Here is a 19,674-nt window from a genome sequence, read left to right as displayed (position 1 = left end):
CACAGATACAGAGAACAAACTAGTAGTTACCAGTGGGGATAGGGAAGGGGGAGGGGCAATGTAGGGGTAGGAGATTAGGAGGTACAATCTATTAGGTATAAAATAAGCTACAATGATATATTGTACAACACAAGGAATATAGACAATATTTTGTTATAACCATAAATGGAATATACCTTTATAAATGTGAATCACTATATTGTATACCTGTAATTTATAGAATATTATACATCAGCTATACTTCAACTGAAAAAAAGGAAAGAGTTGTTGGTGACTTTGGGCTCTCCTTTGCCTTATGTTGGGGGAGGGGAGAGGAAGAAGGAGCATTGTGTTCTAGAAAATCGTTTGCTATGAAGACTTGGTTAAACTTTTTTTCTTCTCACCCACCCCTAGATAAGTCAGAAGAACCTCAGATAACAGAATGGAGGGCAGAATGGAACTTTGGGGGACCAGAGACAATGAGAAATCTCTTAAGGTCAGAGAGAGAGCTGCTGGCCCAACAACCTGTTAGAGCAAGAGAAAGGAGTGCCTTCCTCTACCTGACCATTCAGGGAGACCCACTGTGGGCCCAGTCTACAAGGGATTGGGGAGCCCCTCAGAGACTGCTCCCTAGGGATATTGTTGCTACCTCTGAGGCTCCTGCTTCCCTCTTCACGTAGCCACAGGAAAGTGCATGGTCCTGAGCTGCTTGGCTCTTGCAGCAAGGAGACTGACCACTTGGGAGAGAGACTTAGGACAAGCCTGGACCAGACCAGATGCAACTTCTTTTTAGCCTAGCCAATGGGAAGCTCTTGTCTTAGGAACAACTTCCCTATCTCCTAAGTCTGTGTAGACATGTCTGGAGCTAAGCCTTTCCCTTCCAGTCTGACCTTTTGGGGCTTGCCTCCCTATTTCTGGCTTCAGCAGACTGATCTGCTGGCAAGTTTTGGAGCCATCCCAGCATATGGGGCTTAGCAATGACAAAATCTGTTGTAGGGCTGCCTTTATTGGATGTCCTTTGAAATTAACTTTCATGTAGTCTGTAAGTGCCCCACGGGGGCCTCTTCAGGGGTCTCGGTCTCTCTCGAACTTCATTCTCCTGCTGACTCCCATACTCATTCTTGTGTGTTTTTATTTTAAACATGGTTGGTGGGCCTCCCTGGTGGCGCAAGTGGTTGAGGGTCCGCCTGCCGATGCAGGGGATACGGGTTCGTGCCCCGGTCTGGGAGGATCCCATATGCCGCGGAGCGGCTGGGCCCGTGAGCCATGGCCGCTGAGCCTGCGCGTCCGGAGCCTGCGCGTTTATATATATATATATATGTTTATATATATATATATATATATAAACATGGTTGGTGATGAATTGGTGGAAGAGTGTGGGGATTTGCTTTCCTCTACACCAGAAGTGCAGTGCTGCTAATTTCATTCTCTGCACTCTGTCTCTGAGATGAGCAGGGTCCTCTGTGCCCATGTTTAGTACCGCTGTGTTGCTGGACTCTCCTGGCAAAAATTAGGCTAATGTCTCCAACGATTGCATTAGCCACTGAAATGAGGTTCTAAATTGAAGGTACTACACCAAGTCTCTCTCCAAGGTATCTCCTTGTTCTGGCTTTTTTTTTTTTTTTTTTTTTTTTGCTGTACGCGGGCCTCTCACTGTTGTGGCCTCTCCCGTTGCGGAGCACAGGCTCCGGACTCGCAGGCTCAGCGGCCATGGCTCACGGGCCCAGCTGCTCCGTGGCATATGGGATCTTCCCGGACCGGGGCACGAACCCATGTCCCCTGCATCAGCAGGCGGACTCTTAACCACTGCGCCACCAGGGAAGCCCGTTGTTCTGGCTTTTATTATTTAGATTCATTCTCTCAATGATTCTCTGCAAGACTGACTGGCACGCTGGTTCAGTGCGGTGCATTATACTAGCTGAAAGGCAAGATTACCTTTTAAGAAGAGGGAGAAAGGAAAGGGGAAATAAAGCAAAAGATGTATGCTGCGGTGCAAAAAGTCAGCAGTTTGTCTATTCTAAGAGCTACTTGGCCGGCTTGTGCAATGCCTAGAGATAGGAGAGGAAGGGATCAGACCTGGGATGGGGTGGATGGAGGTAGGGTAATGTCATTGTGTTAGTGGCACCTGTGCCTTATAAGTTCACCACACTTCCTCCTTCCCTTTTGTGTTTACTGAGCACGTAAATATGTGCCTTATGGGGTGCTGAAAACTCTGGGGGGAAACCAAAGATCAGCAAAACAGGATCTTACCTTCAAGAAGCTCTTAGTCTCATAGTTTCATGGGTTTTCTCTGTTATGGGCGGGGAGGGGGGATAAGGGGAGGGCTCAAGCTTATGATTCTTGCATTTGACATCAGAAGTAGGAACATTCTAGCAGTTGATGCTTAGATGGTTGAGAATTTAGCTTTTATGTGTTTGTTTTTAAAACGCTTTTTTTTTTTTGCCTGCTGACAAAGTAATATTATGTTTTCAAAGCAGAAAACTTGGAAAACACAGAAAAGCACAAAGGGAAACAACAACAAAACCATCCCTATTCCACTGTCCAGATATAAAGATAACATGGTTTATGTTCTTCCAGTTGTTTTTACAAAAGTGCTTTCATTCTGTACATAATATTTAGAGGCTAATATTTTCCATTTAGAAATTGGGAGCTAAATGTTGTGGAGTTTTAAAAGCTAGAGCCTCCAGCACATAATTAGGCACACAGTGAACTTTTTCCAGATGCTAGTCTTTGTATGAATATACCAAATTATGCTTAATTGATTATTATTTTTACACATTTAGGTGGCTTCCAGTTTTTCATTATTATAAGTAATTCTACAGTAAACATTCTTGCGTATATTTTTATGTGCTCTCCATGTTCTTAGAAGAGATTCACTAAAGTAGAAGTGCTCATCTTTTGTGATTCTTTTGCCCAGCACCTCAGCTGGGGATAACCTTGTCTGGGCTGTTAAGATAACACCGTGTTTTGAGTATCTCTCATTCCTGTTGTGCATCGCACATCAGATGCCCTGGGATTTCTTCTCTCTGTGATCTCTAGGTACTTCTCCCTTGACTAGGAAGTAGCTGGCTTCAGGAAAGACAGGGCAGCAAGCACAGAACACACGTTCTTATTGTTTTGTACCAAGACTGTAGGATCCCCAGGACAGGGACATTGTCATCAGTCTCTTTGATGGTAAACAGATGTTGAGTGCTTGCCCACCTGTGTCCAGCCCAATGCCAGATGAAGGAGGGATATAAAACAGACCCCTACTTTCAAGAAGCTTACTGAACTGGACTGGATAACAGAATTGACATGAAATAATCCATACACGTTTATCAAGCACTTGCTATGTGGTAGGTATTTGGCAGGCTACTGTTGGGAGAATAGGAAAGGCTGAGATACCCTTCTCCTTAAAGGAGGCTGCAGTACGTATAAATAAGAGCTATTTATAGGTAAAGTTAACTAGCCATACAGGTCAATAAGTGATAAATATCTAATTGTACAGATAGCAGGTGTTACAGAGATTCAGAGATGGGCTGCTTTGGAGTGGAATGTCATTTATTATAAGCCAGAATAGTTAGATAAAGCTCAGAGAGAAGATGGGACACCTAGGGCTTGATAAAGAGTTGGAATTTTATGAGGTGGAGTGGGAAGGGTTATCCAGGTGGGAGGAACAGCTTGCAAAGGTATGGTGGCAGTAATGATTGTCTCATGATGGAGACCAGTTGCACAGCAGCAAAAGAGCAGATTGGGAGTAGGGAATTGCAGAAATGTGAGAGCTAAGGTTGCATACTGAGAGACCTGAGAGTTATAGGCTCCAGAACAGTACTATGTACACAATGGATGGGAAAATTTTTGCTAAATTTGTTTCTAATTGAAGGGCAGGTAAGAAGGCCTTGATTTCTCTCAGTACCAGAGTGTCCGAGGCTTAGTCTTTGGACCTCTACTCTTCTCATCTACTTTTATGCCTTTGGTGATCTCCTCTAGCCTACATTTTATTTGTATGCTGAAGACTCCCAAATTTTTTTAACCTCCAGCCTATACTTTTCTGAACTCCAGACCTATCTGTCCATCTGCTACCTCTACTTGGATGTTTAATAGGCATCTCAAACTTAACATGTCTGAAACTGAGCTCCTGTAACCTTCCCCAATCTCAGTTAATGGCAACTCTGTCCTTTCAGTTACTCAGGCCAAAATCCTCAGAGCCATTCTTGACTCCTTTCTTTCTCTCACACCCACATTCTATCCAACAGCAAGTCCTAACAGCTCTATCTTCACATATATCCAGAATCTGACCAGTTCTCATTACCCCTATGACCACCATTATCTCTCCCCTGGGTTACTGTAATAGGCTGCTAACTGGCCTTCCTCCTTCTGCTGTTAACACTTGCAGTCAGTTCCCAACACAGCAGCCAGAATGATCCTTTTGTTAACGTCTTCCTGTGCTCAAAAATATCCTTTGGCTTTCCTTCTCTTATAAAGAGTCAAGGTCCCTTCCATGGCCCACACAGCTCTGTGATGTGTATTACTACCCTTATCTCCGTCATTTCATCTTGTACTACTCTCCCTCACATTCCCTCTCCTTTAGACACCTTGGCCTCCCTCATGTTTCCTGAATGCACCAGGCCCATCACACCTTGGGACCTAGAATACTCCTCTCCTAGATAAGTTTGTGGCTTGCTCCCTCACTTCTCCTAGATCTTTACTCAGAAGTGACCTTCTCTTCCAATGGCCAAAGCTCAGATGATTTAAGCAGCAAAACAAGTAATGTATTCAATTATAACCCAAAGTATAAAATAAATATACCTGAGTCTGAACTTATATAAACAAATTATTGAATGAATATAAACTTATATAAACAAATGATTGAATGAATGAATGAATAGATAACTAAATAAATGGGAGAGAGAAGATAAATCTCTTACAAAAGAATTCCAGTAATATACATAGATACTTCCCCCTTCCAGGAGGTAGAACTTGAAGTGTGATCTGGACTTAGTGACTCAATTCTAAAGAGTAGTTTATGGAAAGGGAAAAACAGTATCTTTACAGTGGAGAAACCTGGTAAGCATTACCTGTGATTCAGGGTAACATCACCAGTGCTGTTATATGGATATGATAAGTCTCCTGATGCGATGTGAAAACAAGAGCTCTTCACCTCTATGGTATTTTTCCTCAAAACCAATAACTCCATTCTAATCATGAGAAAAAAATCAGACAAATTCAAATTAAGGGACATTCTACAAAATACCTGACCAGTACTCCTCATACTTTTATGGTTGTGATAAACAAGGAACGACCAAGAAACTCTCATAGACCAGAGAAGACATGACATCTGAATGCAACGTGGTATTCTGAATGGTTTGCTGGAACAGAAAAAAGACATTAATGGACAAACTGGTGAAACACAAAGAGTCTGGAGTTTAGTTACTAGTAATGTAACAATGTTGGTTTCTTTCTTTATTTTTTTTAATTCAAGTATAATTGACTTACAGCACTGTTAGTTCCAGGTATACAACATAGTGATTTGATATTTCTATACATTACAAAATGATCACCATGATAAGTCTAGTTACCATCTGTCACCATACAAAGTTACTACAATTTTATTGACTATATTTCCCATGCTGTACATTTCATCCCTTTAACTAATTTATTTTGTAACTGGAAGTTTGTACTTCTTAATCTCTCTCACCTATTTCACTCATCCTCCTACACCTCTCCCCTCCAACCACCTGTTTGTTCTCTGAATCTGAGTCTGTTTTGTTGTTTGCTCATTTGTTTTGTTTTTTAGATTCCACATATGAGTGAAATCGTATGGTATTTGTCTTTTTCTTTCTGACTTATTTTGCTTAGCATAATATACTCTAGATCCATCCGTGTTGTTGAAAATGGCAAGATTTCATTCTTTTCTATCGCTAATATTCCATTGTGTGTGTATACATACACACACACACACACACATACACACACACATACCACATCTTCTTTATCCATTCATCTATTGACATTTAGGTTGCTTCCATATCTTGGCTTTGTAAGTAATGCTGCAGTAACATAGGGGTGCATATATCTTTTTAAATTAGTGTTTTTGTTTTCTTTGGAAATAGAAGTCGAATTGCTGGATTGTATGGTAAGTGGTTCTATTTTTAATTTTTTAAGGAACCTCCATACTGTTTTTTATAGTGGCTGTACCAATTTACATTCCCACCAACAGAGCACAAGGATTCCCTTTTCTCCACATTTTTGCTAACACTTGTTATTTGTTATTTGTTGTCTTTTTGATAATAGCCATTCTGATAGGTGTGGGGTGATATCTCATTGTGGTTTTGATTGCATTTCCCTGATGATTAGTGAGCATCTTTTCATGTGTGTATTGGCCATTTGTATGTCTTCTTTGGAAAAAAGTCCTCTGCCCATTTTAAAATCAGGTTGTTTATTTTTGATGTTGAGTTTTATGAGTTCCTTGTATATTTTGGATATTAACCCCTTATCAGATACATCATTTGCAAATAGCTTCTCCATTCAGTAGGCTGCCTTTTTTGTTGTTGTTGTTGTTGATGGTTTCCTTTGCTGTGTATAAGCTTTTTAGTTTGATGTAGTTCCATTTGTTTATTTTTTATTTTGTTTCCCTTGCCTGAGGAGACAGATCCAAAAAAATACTGCTAAGGGACTTCCCTGGCGGTCCAGTGGTTAAGATGCCATGCTTCCACTGCAGGGGGTATGGGTTTGATCCCTGGTTGGGGAACTAAGATCCCGCATGCTGTGTGGCAAGGCCAAAAAATAGAAGACAAAACAAAACCAAAAAAAAAAAAAACCCGCCAAAAAATACTGCTAAGACCAGTGTCAAAGAGTGTACTTCCTATGTTTTCTTTTAGGAGTTTTATGGTTTCAGGTCTTACATTTAAGTCTTTAATCCATTTTGAGTTTATTTTTGTATATGGTGTGAGAAAGTAGTCCAGTTTGATTCTTTTGCATGTAACCAGTTTTCCCCATATCATTTGTTGAAGAGGCTGTCTTTTCCTCATTGTATATTCTTACCTCCTTTGTCATAGATTAATTGACCATATAAGTATGGGTTTGTTCCTGGGCTCTCTGTTCTGTTCCATTGATCTGTGTGTTTATTTTTGTGCCAGTACCATATTGTTTTGATTATAGTAGCTTTGTAGTATAGTTTGAAATCAGGGAGCATGATACCTCCAACTTTGTTCTTCTTGCTTAAGATTATTTTGGCTGTTTGGGATCTTTTGTGTTTCCTTAGAAGTTTTATTTTTTTCAGTGTTTATTCCTGTTTTACTTTACATGCTTCAATATAATTAAATTTTTTTTTTATTGGGGGACTTCCTTGGTGGTCTAGTGAGTCAGACTCCATGCTCCCAATGCAGGGGGCCTGGGTTTGATCCCTGGTCAGGGAACTAGATCCTGCATGCATGCCACAGCTATGAAGCCTGCATGCTGCAACTAAGAGTCTGCATGCTGCAACTAATAAGCCTGCATGCCACAACTAAGAGTCTGCATGCTGCAACTAAGACCCAGTGCAGCCAAAATAAATAATTAATTAAAAATTTTTATTAGAGTATAGTTGACTTACAATGTTATGTTAGTTTCAGGTGTACAGCAAAGTGAATCAGTTATACACATAACATATATCTCCATTCTTTTTTGGATTCCTTTTCCATTTAGGTTATTACAGAATATTGAGTAGAGTTCCCTGTGCTATACAGTGGGTCCTTATTAGTTATCTATTTTATATATAGTAGTGTGAATATGTTAATCCCAATCTCCTAATTTCCATATAAATTTTAGAATTATTCTGATTCTGTGAAAAATGTCATTGGTGTTTTGATAGGGATTGCATTGAATCTGTAATTGCCTTGGGGAATATGGTCATTTTAACAGTATTAATTCTACCAATACATGAGCACCGTATATCTTTCCATTTGTTTGTGTCATCTTCAGTGCCTTCCATCAATATCTTACAGGTTTCCAAGTACAGTTTTTTCACCTCCTTAGTTAGACTTATTGCTAGGTATTTTAATCTTTTTGATGCAATTGTAAATGGGATTGTTTTCTTAGTTTCTTTTTCTTATAGTTTGTTAGTGTATAGAAATGCAACAGATTTCTGTATATTAATTTTGTATCCTGCAACTTTAATGTATTCTTTTATTAGTTCTAATAGTTTTTTGGTGGTGTCTTTAGGATTTTCTATATATAGTATCATGTCATCTGCAAACAGTGACAGTTTAACTTCTTTTCCAATTTGTATTCCTTTTGTTTCTTTGTCTTGTCTGATTGCTGTGGCTAGGATTTCTAATACTATGTTGAATAAAAGTGGTGATAGTGGGAATCCTTCTTTTGTTCCTGATCTTAGAGGAAATGCTTTCAGCTTTTCACTGTTGAGTGTGATATTGGCTGTGGGCTTGTCATATATGGCCCTTATTATGTTGAGGTATGTTCCCTCTTGGTGTATGTTCTCCACTTTGTGGAGAGTTTTTATCATAAATGGATGTTGAATTTTATGAAAAACCTTTTCTCTTTATATTGAGATGATCATATGATTTTTATTCTTCAGTTTCTTAGTGTGGTATATTACATTGATTTGTGGACATCATACCATCCTTGCTTCCCTGTGATAAACCCCACTTGATCATGGTGCATGGTCCTTTTAATGTGTTGTTTAATTTGGTTTGCCAATATTTCCTTGAGCTTTTTTGCTTCTATGTTCATCAGTGATATTGGCCTGTAATTTTCTCTCTTTATGGTGTTTTTTGTCCGGTTTTGGTATGAGGATAATGCTGGTTTTGTAGAATGAGTTTGGAAGCATTCCTTCCTCTTCAATTTTTTTTGGAATAATTTGAGAAGAATAGGTGTTGACTCTTCTTTTAGTGTCTAGTAGAATTCACCTGTGAAGCCATCTAGCCCTGGCCTTTTGTTTGTTGGGATTAAAAAAAAAATTACTGTTTCAGTTTCATTACTGGTAATTGGTCTGTTCTATTTCTTTTTGATTCAGTCTTGCGAGATTGTATGTTCCTAGGAATTTATCAGTTTCTTCTAAGCTGTCATTTTATTTGTGTATAACTGTTTGTAGTAATCTCTTACTATTCTTTGCATTTCTGTGGTGTTTGTTGTAATTTCTCCATTTTCATTTCTGAATTTATTGATTTGGGCCCTCTCTCTTTCTTCTTGATGAGTCTGGCTAAAGGTTTATCAATTTTGCTTATCTTTTTAAGAACCAACTCTTAAAGTTTCATTGATCTTTTCTAATGTTTTTTACTTTCTATTTCATTTATTTCTGTTCTGATTTTTATGATTTCTTTCCTTCTACTACTTTTTGGTTTTACTTGTACTTCTTTTTCTTTTCCTTTAGATGTAAGGTTAGGTTATTTATTAGATTTTCTTGTTTCCTGAAGTAGGTTTATATCACTATAAACTTCCCTTTTAGAACTGCTTTTGCTGTGTCCCATAGATTTTGGGTCATTGTTTCCATTTTCATTTGTCTCCAGGTATTTTTTGTTTTCATCTTTGGTTTCTTCAGTGAAGAAATTACTGAAAATTGGTTGTTTAGTAGCATATTGTTTAGACTCCAAGTATGTGTGCTTTTTGCAGTTTTTTACCTTGTAAAAATTTCTAGTCTCATAATGTTGTGGTCAGAAAAGATACTTGATATGATTTCAGTCTTTTAAAATTTATTGAGACTTGTTTTATGGTCTAGTGTGTGATCTAACCTGGATAATGTTCCATGTGCACCTGAAAAGAATGTGTATTCTGCTTTTGGATGGAATGTTCTGTGTATATATATTAAGTCCATCTGATCTAACATGTCATTCCTGTGTTTCTTTATTGATTTTCCATCTGAATGATCTGTCCATGGATGTAAGTGGGGTGTTAAGGTCCCCTACTATTACTGTGTTACTGTCAATTTCTCCCTTTATGTTTGTTAATATTTGCTTTATGTATTTAGATGCTCCTATGTTGTGTGCACATATATTTATAAGTGTTACATCATCTTGTTGGATCGATCCCTTTATCATTATATGTAATGCCCATCTTCATCCCTTGTTACAGTCTTTGTTTTGTTTTTTTTTGTTTGTTTTTTTTTTTTGCGGTATGCGGGCCTCTCACTGTTGTGGCCTCTCCCGTTGCGGAGCACAGGCTCCGGACGCGCAGGCTCAGCGGCCATGGCTCACGGGCCCAGCCGCTCCGCAGCATATGGGATCCTCCCAGACCGGGGCACGAACCCGTATCCCCTGCATCGGCAGGCGGACTCTCAACCACTGCGCCACCAGGGAGGCCCCAGTCTTTGTTTTAAAGTTTATTTTTTTAAACTTTTACTTTATATTGGAGTATAGTTGATTTATAATGTGTTAGTTTCAAGTGTACAGCAAAGTGATTTAGTTATTCATATACATTTAACGTCTGTTTTGTCTGATATAAGTATTGCTACCCCAGTTTTCCTTTGATTTCCATTTGCATGGAATACCTTTTTCGATTCCTTCACTTTCAGTCTGTGTGTATCTTTAGATCTGAAGTGAGTCTCTTGTAGTCAGCATATATAGGGGTCTCATTTTTTTTTATTCATTCAGCCACTCTGTCTTTTGATTAGAACATTTAATCCAATTACATTTAAAGTAATTATTGTTAGGTATGTACTTACTGCTGTTTTGTTAATTGTTCTCTGGTTGCTTTTGTAGTTCTTTTTTGTTCCTTTATTCTTTTTCCCCCCACGCTTTCCTTGTGATTTGATGACTATCTTTAATGTTATGTTTGGATTCCTTTCTCTTTTTTTGTGTATGTACCTGTTACAGATTTTAGGCTTGTGGTTACCATGAGGTTTATATACAAATACACACACACACATACACGACTATTTAAAGTTGGGGATCTTTTAAGTTTGAACACATTCTAACAACCCTGGATTTTAACTCTTCCCCATATTGAATGTTTTTGGCATCATATTTTACATCTTTTTGTTTTGTGTATCCCTTAACTACTTATTGTGGATATAGATGATTTTGCTACTTTTGTCTTTTAACCTTCCTACTAACTTTGTAAGTGTTTTTCTGATACCTTTACTGTATATTTGCCTTTATCAATGAGATTTTTCCTTTTGTAATTTTCATATTTCTAGTTGTTTTTACTTTTCTGCTTAGAGAAGTCCCATTAACATTTCTTGTAAAGTTGGTTTAGTGGTACTGAACTCTTAGCTTGCTCTTGTCTCTGAAACTCTTTATCTCTCCTTCAAATCTGACTAATAGTCACGCCAGGTAGAATATTCTTGGTCGTGGGTTTTTTGCTTTCATCACTTTAAATATATGGTGCCACTCCTTTCTGGCCTACAAAATTTCTGCTGAAAAGTCAGCCAACAGTCTTATGGGAGTTTCCTTGTATGTAACTAGTTGATTTTCCCTTGCTGCTTTAAGATTTTCTCCTTCTCTCTCTCTTTCTTTTTGCCATTTTAATTACAATGTGTCTTGGTGTGGATCTCTTTGAGTTCATCTTGTTTGGACTCCTTGTGATTCCTGGACCTGAATATCTGTTTCCTTTCTCAGGTTAGGGACATTTTCAGCTATTATTTCTTCAGATAAGTTCTCTGCCCCTTTATCTCTCTTCTTCTTCTTCTGAGACCCCAATCATGCAAGTTTTAGTCTGCTTGCTGTTGTCACAGAGGTCTCTTAAACTATTTAAGAGACCTCATTTGAAAAAATACCTCTCTTTTTTCTATTGACTTGGGTGATTTCCACTATTCTTTCTTCCAGTTCACTGATCTGTTCCTTTGTATCATCTAATCTACTGTTTTTTTTTTTTTTTTTGCGGTATGTGGGCCTCTCACTGTTGTGGCCTCCCCCGTTGCGGAGCACAGGCTCCGGACGCGCAGGCTCCGGACGCGCAGGCTCAACGGCCATGGCTCACGGGCCCAGCCGCTCCGCGGCATATGGGATCCTCCCAGACCGGGGCACGAACCCGTATCCCCTGCATCGGCAGGCGGACTCTCAACCACTTGCGCCACCAGGGAGGCCCTAATCTACTGTTGATTCCTTCCAATATATTTTTTATTTCAGTTATTGTGTTCTTCATCTCTGGTTCCTCTTTATATTTTGTGACTCTTTGTTAAACTTCACACTGTGTTCACCCATTCTTCTCCTGAGTTCGTTGAACATTGTCATGATCATTACCTTTTACTCTTTATTGGGTAGATCACTTATCTCCACTTTGCTTAGTTCTTCTTCTGAGATTTTATCTTGTTTCTGTGTATTAGGAGATCATTATGTTTACTGATCTTGGAGAAGTGGCATTATGTAGGAGACATCCTATGGGGCCCTGCAGCACACTCTACCTTCATCATCAGAGCTGTATGCTCTAGGGGTGCCCCCTTTGTGAGCTGCATAAGCCCTTCTCTTGTGGTAGCACCAATTACTGTGGATGTGTTGGTGGGTGGGACTAGCCTCCAGCCTAGTTGGCTACCAGGCCCTACCTCATATGGAGGCTGCTGGCCACTGGCGGGTGGGGCTGGGTCATGGCATGGCTGGCTTGCAATCCAGGGGATCTTGGGGCTGTCGCTAGCTTGGTGCTGGGCAGGGCCAGGTTCCAGTGTCACTGGCAACAGGGCCCAGGGTGTCCCAGGATTGGTACTCACCTGCTGGTGGGCAGGTGAGCCCTTGGTGCTAGTAGGCTAGAGAGAGGACTCCAAAATGGTGCTTGCCAGCACCAGTGTCCTCGTGGTAGAATGAGCTCCCCAAAATGGCTGCCACAAGTGTCTTTGTTCCTAGGGGGCATCCTCCTGCCTCTGTGGGGAGCTCTCCAAGATTAGCGAGTGGGTCTGACCCAGGCTGCTTTCAAATTACTGCCTCTGCACTGGGTCTTGGAGCGTGTGAGATATTTTTGTGTGCCCTTTAAGAATGGAGCCTCTGTTTCCTACAGCCCTCCATCTCTCCCATATGTAAGCCCACTGGCCTTCAAAGCAGACATTCTGGGGGCTTGTCTTCCCAGTGTAGGACCCCCAGGCTGGGGAGTCTGGTGTGGTGCTTGGATCCCTAACTCCTTGGGTAGAACCTCTGCAATTGTGATTATCTTCCCATTTGTGCGTTACCTACCCAAGGATGTATGTCTTGACTCCCGTGTCATTGCCCCTCCTACGAGTCTTGTGGTTCCTTCTTTATATCTTTAGTCATTGAAAATCTTTTTTTTTTTTTGGCTGCATTGGGTCTCTGTTGCTGCTCAAGGGCTTTCTCTAGTTGCGATGAGTGGGGGCTACTCTTTGTTGTGGTGAGCAGAGTTCTCATTGTGGTGGCTTCTCTTGTTGCGGAACACGTGCTCTAGGTATGCAGGCTTCAGTAGTTGCAGCACGCAGCCTCGTAGTTGTGGCATGTGGGTCCTAGAGCACGCAGGCTTCAGTAGTTGTGGTGCGCAGGCTCAGTAGTTGTGGCTCGTGGGCTCTAGAGCGCAGGCTCAGTAGTTGTGGTGCATGGGCTTAGTTGCTCAGCGGCATGTGGGGTCTTCCCAGACCAGGGATTGAACCTGTGTGCCCTGCATTGGCAGGTGGATTCTTAACAGCCGTGCCACCAGGGAAGTCCCTGAAAATCTTTTTGAGAGTCTTCGGGTCATTCTCATTGATAGTTGTTCTGTAAATAGTTATAATTTTCGTGGGCTAATGGGAGGAGGTGGGCTCAGTCAAGGTCTTCCTGCTCTTCTGTGTTGACCACACCCCAGTGTTGATTTCTAAATGTTAACAAATGTATTACAGTAATGAAGATCGTAACATTAGAGGAACTGAAACTGAGTGAGAGGTGTACAGGAATATTTTGAAATCTTTTTATTATCATTTTAAGTTTTCCATAAATCTAAAATTATCCCCCAAATTAAAAAGTAACTGTCTCAAACAAGGCCTTCCCTGGCCACCATCTGAAACGAGTTTCTTCCTTCCTTGTCATTTCATATCCTTTCCCTACATTATTGTGCTCCTTAGTACTTGGCTATCTTATATATTTTACTAGTGTTGTTCATCGTCTATTTCCACACTACAGAATTCTGAGAGAATAGGGATTTTGACCTGTCTTGCTCATATCTGGATCTTCAAGGCTCAGAACTGTGCTTAGCTCATAGCAGGTGTTTAAGAAATATTTGTTAATGAATGAAAGAATGAATTCCTCTGTATCACCCTTTCGTCCTTAAACAACATGAGGATTTTGTGTTTGAGTATTCCTTTCTCTTTTTTTTTTTTTTTGTGGTAGGTGGGCCTGTCACTGCTGTGACCTCTCCCGTTGGTGGAGCACAGGCTCTGGATGCGCAGGCCCAGAGGCCCAGAGACCATGGCTCACGGGCCCAGCCGCCCTGCGGCATGTGGGATCTTCCCGGATCAGGGCACGAACCTGTGTCCCCTGCATCGGCAGGCGGACTCTCAACCACTGCACCACCAGGGAAGCCCTCTTTTCTCTTTTGAGATTTCTAATGGTGTCCCATTTTAATGGAGGACATGACATCTGTTGTTTCTATTCTACTTGAGTTCACATGGAAATGAGAATCATGTCAGAAGTGGGTTGTGTGCTTCCAATGTGTTCACCCATCAGCAGAAAGAACAAGTAAATGTTGCAATTTACTATTTTCCTGGCAGAAATTGTTCCTCTTGAAGGTGAGGATTGGTTTATGAGAGACACCCTCTTCCCTACACCTGCTTCCCCCCACGGTTAAACCTGTGTTCCAGGACTGGCTGGTTTGGCATTACAGACGTGGAATGTGTATGGATAGTGATGACACTGAGGGAAGCATAGGACTTTCGGATCTAGGAAAGTAAAGCCAGTGAAAGAAAATTCATTTAATCACGAATATGTATGGAGCTTCTCTGTGACAAGCACTGAAAACCTGGAGGATAAAGATGGTGGAAATGTGGACTGGTTCAGCAAATCCTGGTCAGTAGAAGCTGGCAAAACTGCTTGACCTCAAGGGGACTAAATTTAGGATGAACTAAAGCAAACCTGCCTCACACAATGTATAGTAAATGCATGCTTAAAAGTATGGATTCACAATGTCTAAGAAAAATATGTGGATGATAGAAGTGTAATGGGCAAGGGACGGAAAGAGAGTTTTTTTTTTTTTTTTTTTTCTTTTTGCGGTATGCGGGCCTCTCACTGTTGTGGCCTCTCCCGTTGCGGAGCACGGGCTCCGGATGCGCAGGCCCAGCGGCCATGGCTCACGGGCCCAGCCGCTCCGCGGCATATGGGATCCTCCCAGACCGGGGCACGAACCCGTATCCCCTGCATCGGCAGGCGGACTCTTAACCACTGCGCCACCAGGGAGGCCCCGGAAAGAGAGTTTTGAGGACCTCCATTGAACAGAGTGGAGAAGGACCAGTCTCTTCCATACTTCGTGCCCATGCCAGGAGGTCCTCTGCGTTCCTCTGATGCTTTAATGGAGGTGGTGTTGGGTGGAGAATTGTACTGTCGGCACCTTTTCAGGTGCAAGAAATGGGGAAATGTTGGTTGACAAATGGACCTGACTGAGCTCTGGAGGATTTCAGGCAGTGCTTGTTCAATGGCAAGTTTTTCCTGCATTGGAACTTGATATATGTCATGATACGTTTTTCTTTTTTAACATCTTTATTGGAGTATAATTGCTTTACAGTGGTGTGTTAGTTTCTGCTTTATAACGAAGTGAATCAGCTATACATATACATATATCCCCATATCTCCTCCCTCTTGTGTCTCCCTCTCACCCTCCTATCCCACCGCTGTAGGTGGTCACAAAGCACTGAGCTGATCTCCCTGTGCTATGTGGCTGCTTCTCACTAGCTATCTGTTTTCCATTTGGTAATATATATAAGTCCATGACACTCTCTCACTTCGTCCCAGCTTACCCTTCTCCCTCCCCATGTCCTCAAGTCCATTCTCTACATCTGTGTCTTTATTCCCGTCCTGCCCCTAGGTTTTTCATAACCATTTTTTTAGATTCCATATATATGGGTTAGCATACAGTATTTGTTTTTCTCTTTCTGACTTACTTCACTCTGTATGACAGACTCTATGTCCATCCACCTCACTACAAATACTCAAGTTTGTGTCTTTTTATGGCTGAGTAACATTCCACTCTATATATATGCCACACCTTCTTTATCCATTCACCTGTCGATGGACACTTAAGTTGCTTCCATGTCCTAACTATTGTAAATAGAGCTGCAATGAACATTGTGGTACATGACTCCTTTTTTTTTGTCTTAGTGATATGAATATTTAATTTTTCCTTATCCAGAAATTTAATTTTCTAAAAAATTGAACTATAATTGACTTTTAATATTATATTTGTTTCAGATATACAACATAGTGATTCAGTATGTTTATACATTATGAAGTGATCACCATGATAAGGCTGTTACCATCTGTCACCATACAAAGTTATTATAATATTATTGACTATATTCCCCATGCTGTACATTACACTCTCATGACTTATTTATTTTATAACTGGAAATTTGTACCTCTTAATCCCCTTCACCTAATTCACCCCTTCCCCCACCAGTGTCTTTAAAAGACATTTTAAAGAGTGTTAACCAGTACATTTTTGGGAAAACTTTTAAAGCTTACCTTTGTATCAGCTGTTAAAAAAAAAAAAAGCCTATGATTTTCTCTTGAAATGCAGTCATCCCTGTTTGCATCTATTAATATTTGCTTAAACAATGAAGATAACAATCGACTATTTTACGGCACACACAAACACTCCAAATTTCTACAGATGAATAAATACAGAAAAATAGCCAATAGAATTTTAAAGGTGAAAAAGACTCCAACAGATTTAAAAATATACTACAAATCTATTCTAATTAAACTGTGTGACACAGTGCCAGGACAGACAACAGCTCATTAGAGCCCAATACAGAATCTGGAAATTGATCCTTAATGGTCTTCTTTTAATAAGAAGAATTTCACATAAAGGGGGAAACAAATGGCATAGGGACAATTGATAATTGATTTAGAACAAAGAAACTCAACAACAACAACAAAAATAGAACACAGTAAAGTTAGTTTACTCCCTTGAATCATACGTACAAATAAATGCCCGATGAATGAAAGATTTAACTACTAAAAAAAAGCACATATAAAAATCAAAGATAAGTTTTATAAGCTTGGCCATCCTCCATAAGACACAAAATAATGAACTAAAACATAACAATATAGACAAATTTGAATATGCAAAAATTTAAACAAAAGACCATAAAAAGAATTAAAACATTAACTACAGATTGGGGGAAAGTATTGTGACACATGTAACAAAGGGCCAATATCCACAATATTTAAGGAAGTTTTACTAATCCATATGAAAAAGACAAACAACTCCAAAGAGAACTGGTCGAAGCACATCAAATTAGAAAAAAAATCAATAAAAATATGTAAAATGCCTAACCTTATAGAAATCAATGAAATAGGATATTATTGTTCATTCTTTAGAACCCCCACCACCCCAAAATGCTGATGAAGGTGAGTAGACCAGTCATGTTCATAAACTGGAGGTCGCAATGAAAACTGTGTCCTGGTAAACTGTCGACTCTCTTCATGAACTTCCATTTCTGTACTTTTAAATTCATTTAGTTCTTTCCTTATTGCCGCCTTGTCTGCAGGTGTTAACCTGGCCCAGGGCTTGTCTGCCCGGCGATCATAGTCAGGTGAATCGGTGACTTCTACATACTCATTAAACCGCAGGATCCTTCGAGCTTGCAGCTCTGCCACTGTGGGTCTCAGGCTGAGCTTTCTGCTGAGTCTGTGTTTAAGTTCCATTTTTGCTTCTTGCTCTTCTTCTTCATTCTTTTGCTTCAGGATATTTCTTTGCTCTAATTCTTCAGTTGTGGGCCTCTGGCTAAGTCTCCTGACAAGCTCAGTTCCAATTTGCTGTCGGATTTCCTGCCTCTCTTCTTCAGAGGTCCGCTGCAAGATGTTTTTGTCCTCTAATTCCTTCTTAGACGGTCTGTTGCCGAGTTTGATAGCAAGGGTATCCCTTCGTCGTATTTTACTTACCAAAGCACTTTCTCCACTGCCATCCTCGTCCTCATCCTCTTCATCATCATCGTCATCGGTGTACAAGATAGGCCCATCAGAGTCAGAGTCATTGGCCTGGTATTCCCTTTGGCCTTCGTCCTCTGAGGCACTGAAGGATTCTGAAGATTCTTCCATCAGCCCAGGAGTCAGGAGCTGAGGCGCTGCCTTCCCCAGCTCGTCTTTGGTTGTGAAACATTTTGCATTTTCTCTGCTAACACTTAAGCCAGTGCCTGAGTGGACAGTGGTGCTGTCTGTCGTCTCTTCAGTCCAGAGAAGCTGACTTGGGTCTGAGGCAGGGGCGGGCAGCTCGGCTCCGTTGCTGACCAGGACGACAGGCATGTCTGAGGAAACAACACTCCGCTCCTCCAGAGCAGGAGGAGGGGTGGGGGCAGGAGGTGCTGGAGCCACAGCGGGCAGAGGGACTGCGGACTTGGGTCTGCCTGTGGTCTGCTCCTCGGTGCCAGGGGCAGTCTGCTCGGGTTTGAGACTCGCCACCCTGGTCTCCGAAGGCTCTCCTTTAAGGTCAGATATGCCAGAAGTGGTTGCATCTGAGGACGGCTGAGACGTTGGCTGCTTGCCAGTTTTTTTCTTGCCCTTTGTGAGTCCCACCATCCCTGTTTTGCTAGAAACTGTCTCCTTTGAAGCTTTAGGACGAGATGAGGTGGAGGAAGTAGACGGTGAAGCTGTTGCTTTGGAGCCAGTTGTTTTTCTTGAATGAGAGGAACCAGCTTTCTTATCTTCTGCCTTTTCCTCCAGAGGTGGTGCTTTTTCAGCTACAGAGCCATTACCTTCTTCAGATTTTACTACATTTTCCTCTCGGGTAGATTCCTCTCCGATGGGTATCATGTGCCCGTTTGAATTTTCAAAGTTAACTGTTACATCTCCATCTTGATCAGGCAATTCCTTAAGAACTCCCCTTCTTATCAGCTCCTCTCTACTTTGTCTTGTAGAAATCTTCCTTTCTAATACTGCTGATGTTTCTCTAAATTTGTCACTGGTCTTCTTTTTCCTCCATTTCCAAGGCTTAAAGATTTTACCAATGGTGGAGAGTTTCCCCTTTCTCTTGAAGGGAGGTGTTTGGGAGCCTGCTGTTGGGCCATCTGAGTTTGCTATAGAAGCTTTGTCCAGTCCATCAACGCTGCTGGGCTGCGGGGACAGCGTGGAGACCGAGGTCTGGCCCATGTCTCGGGTCGCAGGGCCAGGTCGGGCGATCACGCGGCTCTTTTGGTCCTTGGATCATGGGTCCGCTCGCAGACAGATTCCCAAGCGTTCATTTCCCGGTCCGTGCAGAGCTGCCCGCCGGGTCCCCTCACCTCCCCTGCGCGGGTCTCCCAGCCCGGCCGGCCGCAGCCGGCGCGGCGGATCCTCCATGACTCCTTTTGAATTATCGTTTTCTCAGGGTATATGCCCAGTAGTGGGTTTGCTGGGTCATATGGTAGTTCTATTTTTAGTTTTTTAAGGAACCTCCATACTGTTCTCCATAGTGGCTGTATCAATTTACATTCCCACCAACAGTGCAAGAGGGTTCCCTTTTCTCCACACCCTCTCCAGCATTCATTCTTTGTAGATTTTTTGATGATGGCCATTCTGACTGGTGTGAGGTGATACCTCGTTGTAGTTTTGATTTGCATTTCTCTAATAATTAATGATGTTGAGCATTCTTTCATGTGTTTGTTGGCAATCTGTATATCTTCTT

At 41.2% G+C, this 19,674-nt stretch overlaps 2 protein-coding genes across 6 annotated transcripts in view; one reads left to right on the top strand and one right to left on the bottom strand.

Annotated features, from left to right (window-relative positions):
- Window positions 1–19,674, top strand: part of SIL1 (SIL1 nucleotide exchange factor) — a 303,853-nt gene that overhangs the window by 145,183 nt on the left and 138,996 nt on the right. The gene's annotated exons all lie outside the window — the stretch shown is intronic.
- On the bottom strand, window positions 17,376–19,338 carry LOC132485834 (phosphatase and actin regulator 2-like). Its single transcript, XM_060092436.1, has one exon. The coding sequence runs from the start codon at window positions 19,158–19,160 to the stop codon at window positions 17,376–17,378; it is 1,785 nt and encodes a 594-aa protein (XP_059948419.1). The 5' UTR covers window positions 19,161–19,338.

Source organism: Mesoplodon densirostris, chromosome 3 (genome assembly GCF_025265405.1).
Source record: "Mesoplodon densirostris isolate mMesDen1 chromosome 3, mMesDen1 primary haplotype, whole genome shotgun sequence".
Lineage (NCBI taxonomy): Eukaryota > Metazoa > Chordata > Mammalia > Artiodactyla > Ziphiidae > Mesoplodon > Mesoplodon densirostris.
Note: the sequence above shows the minus strand (reverse complement) of the source record. Positions and strands in the feature narration are given on the sequence as shown.

Excerpts from the sequence above, each read along its gene's own strand:
- LOC132485834 (XM_060092436.1), bottom strand. The coding sequence starts at position 19,160 with ATGGGCCAGACCTCGGTCTCCACGCTGTCCCCGCAGCCCAGCAGCGTT.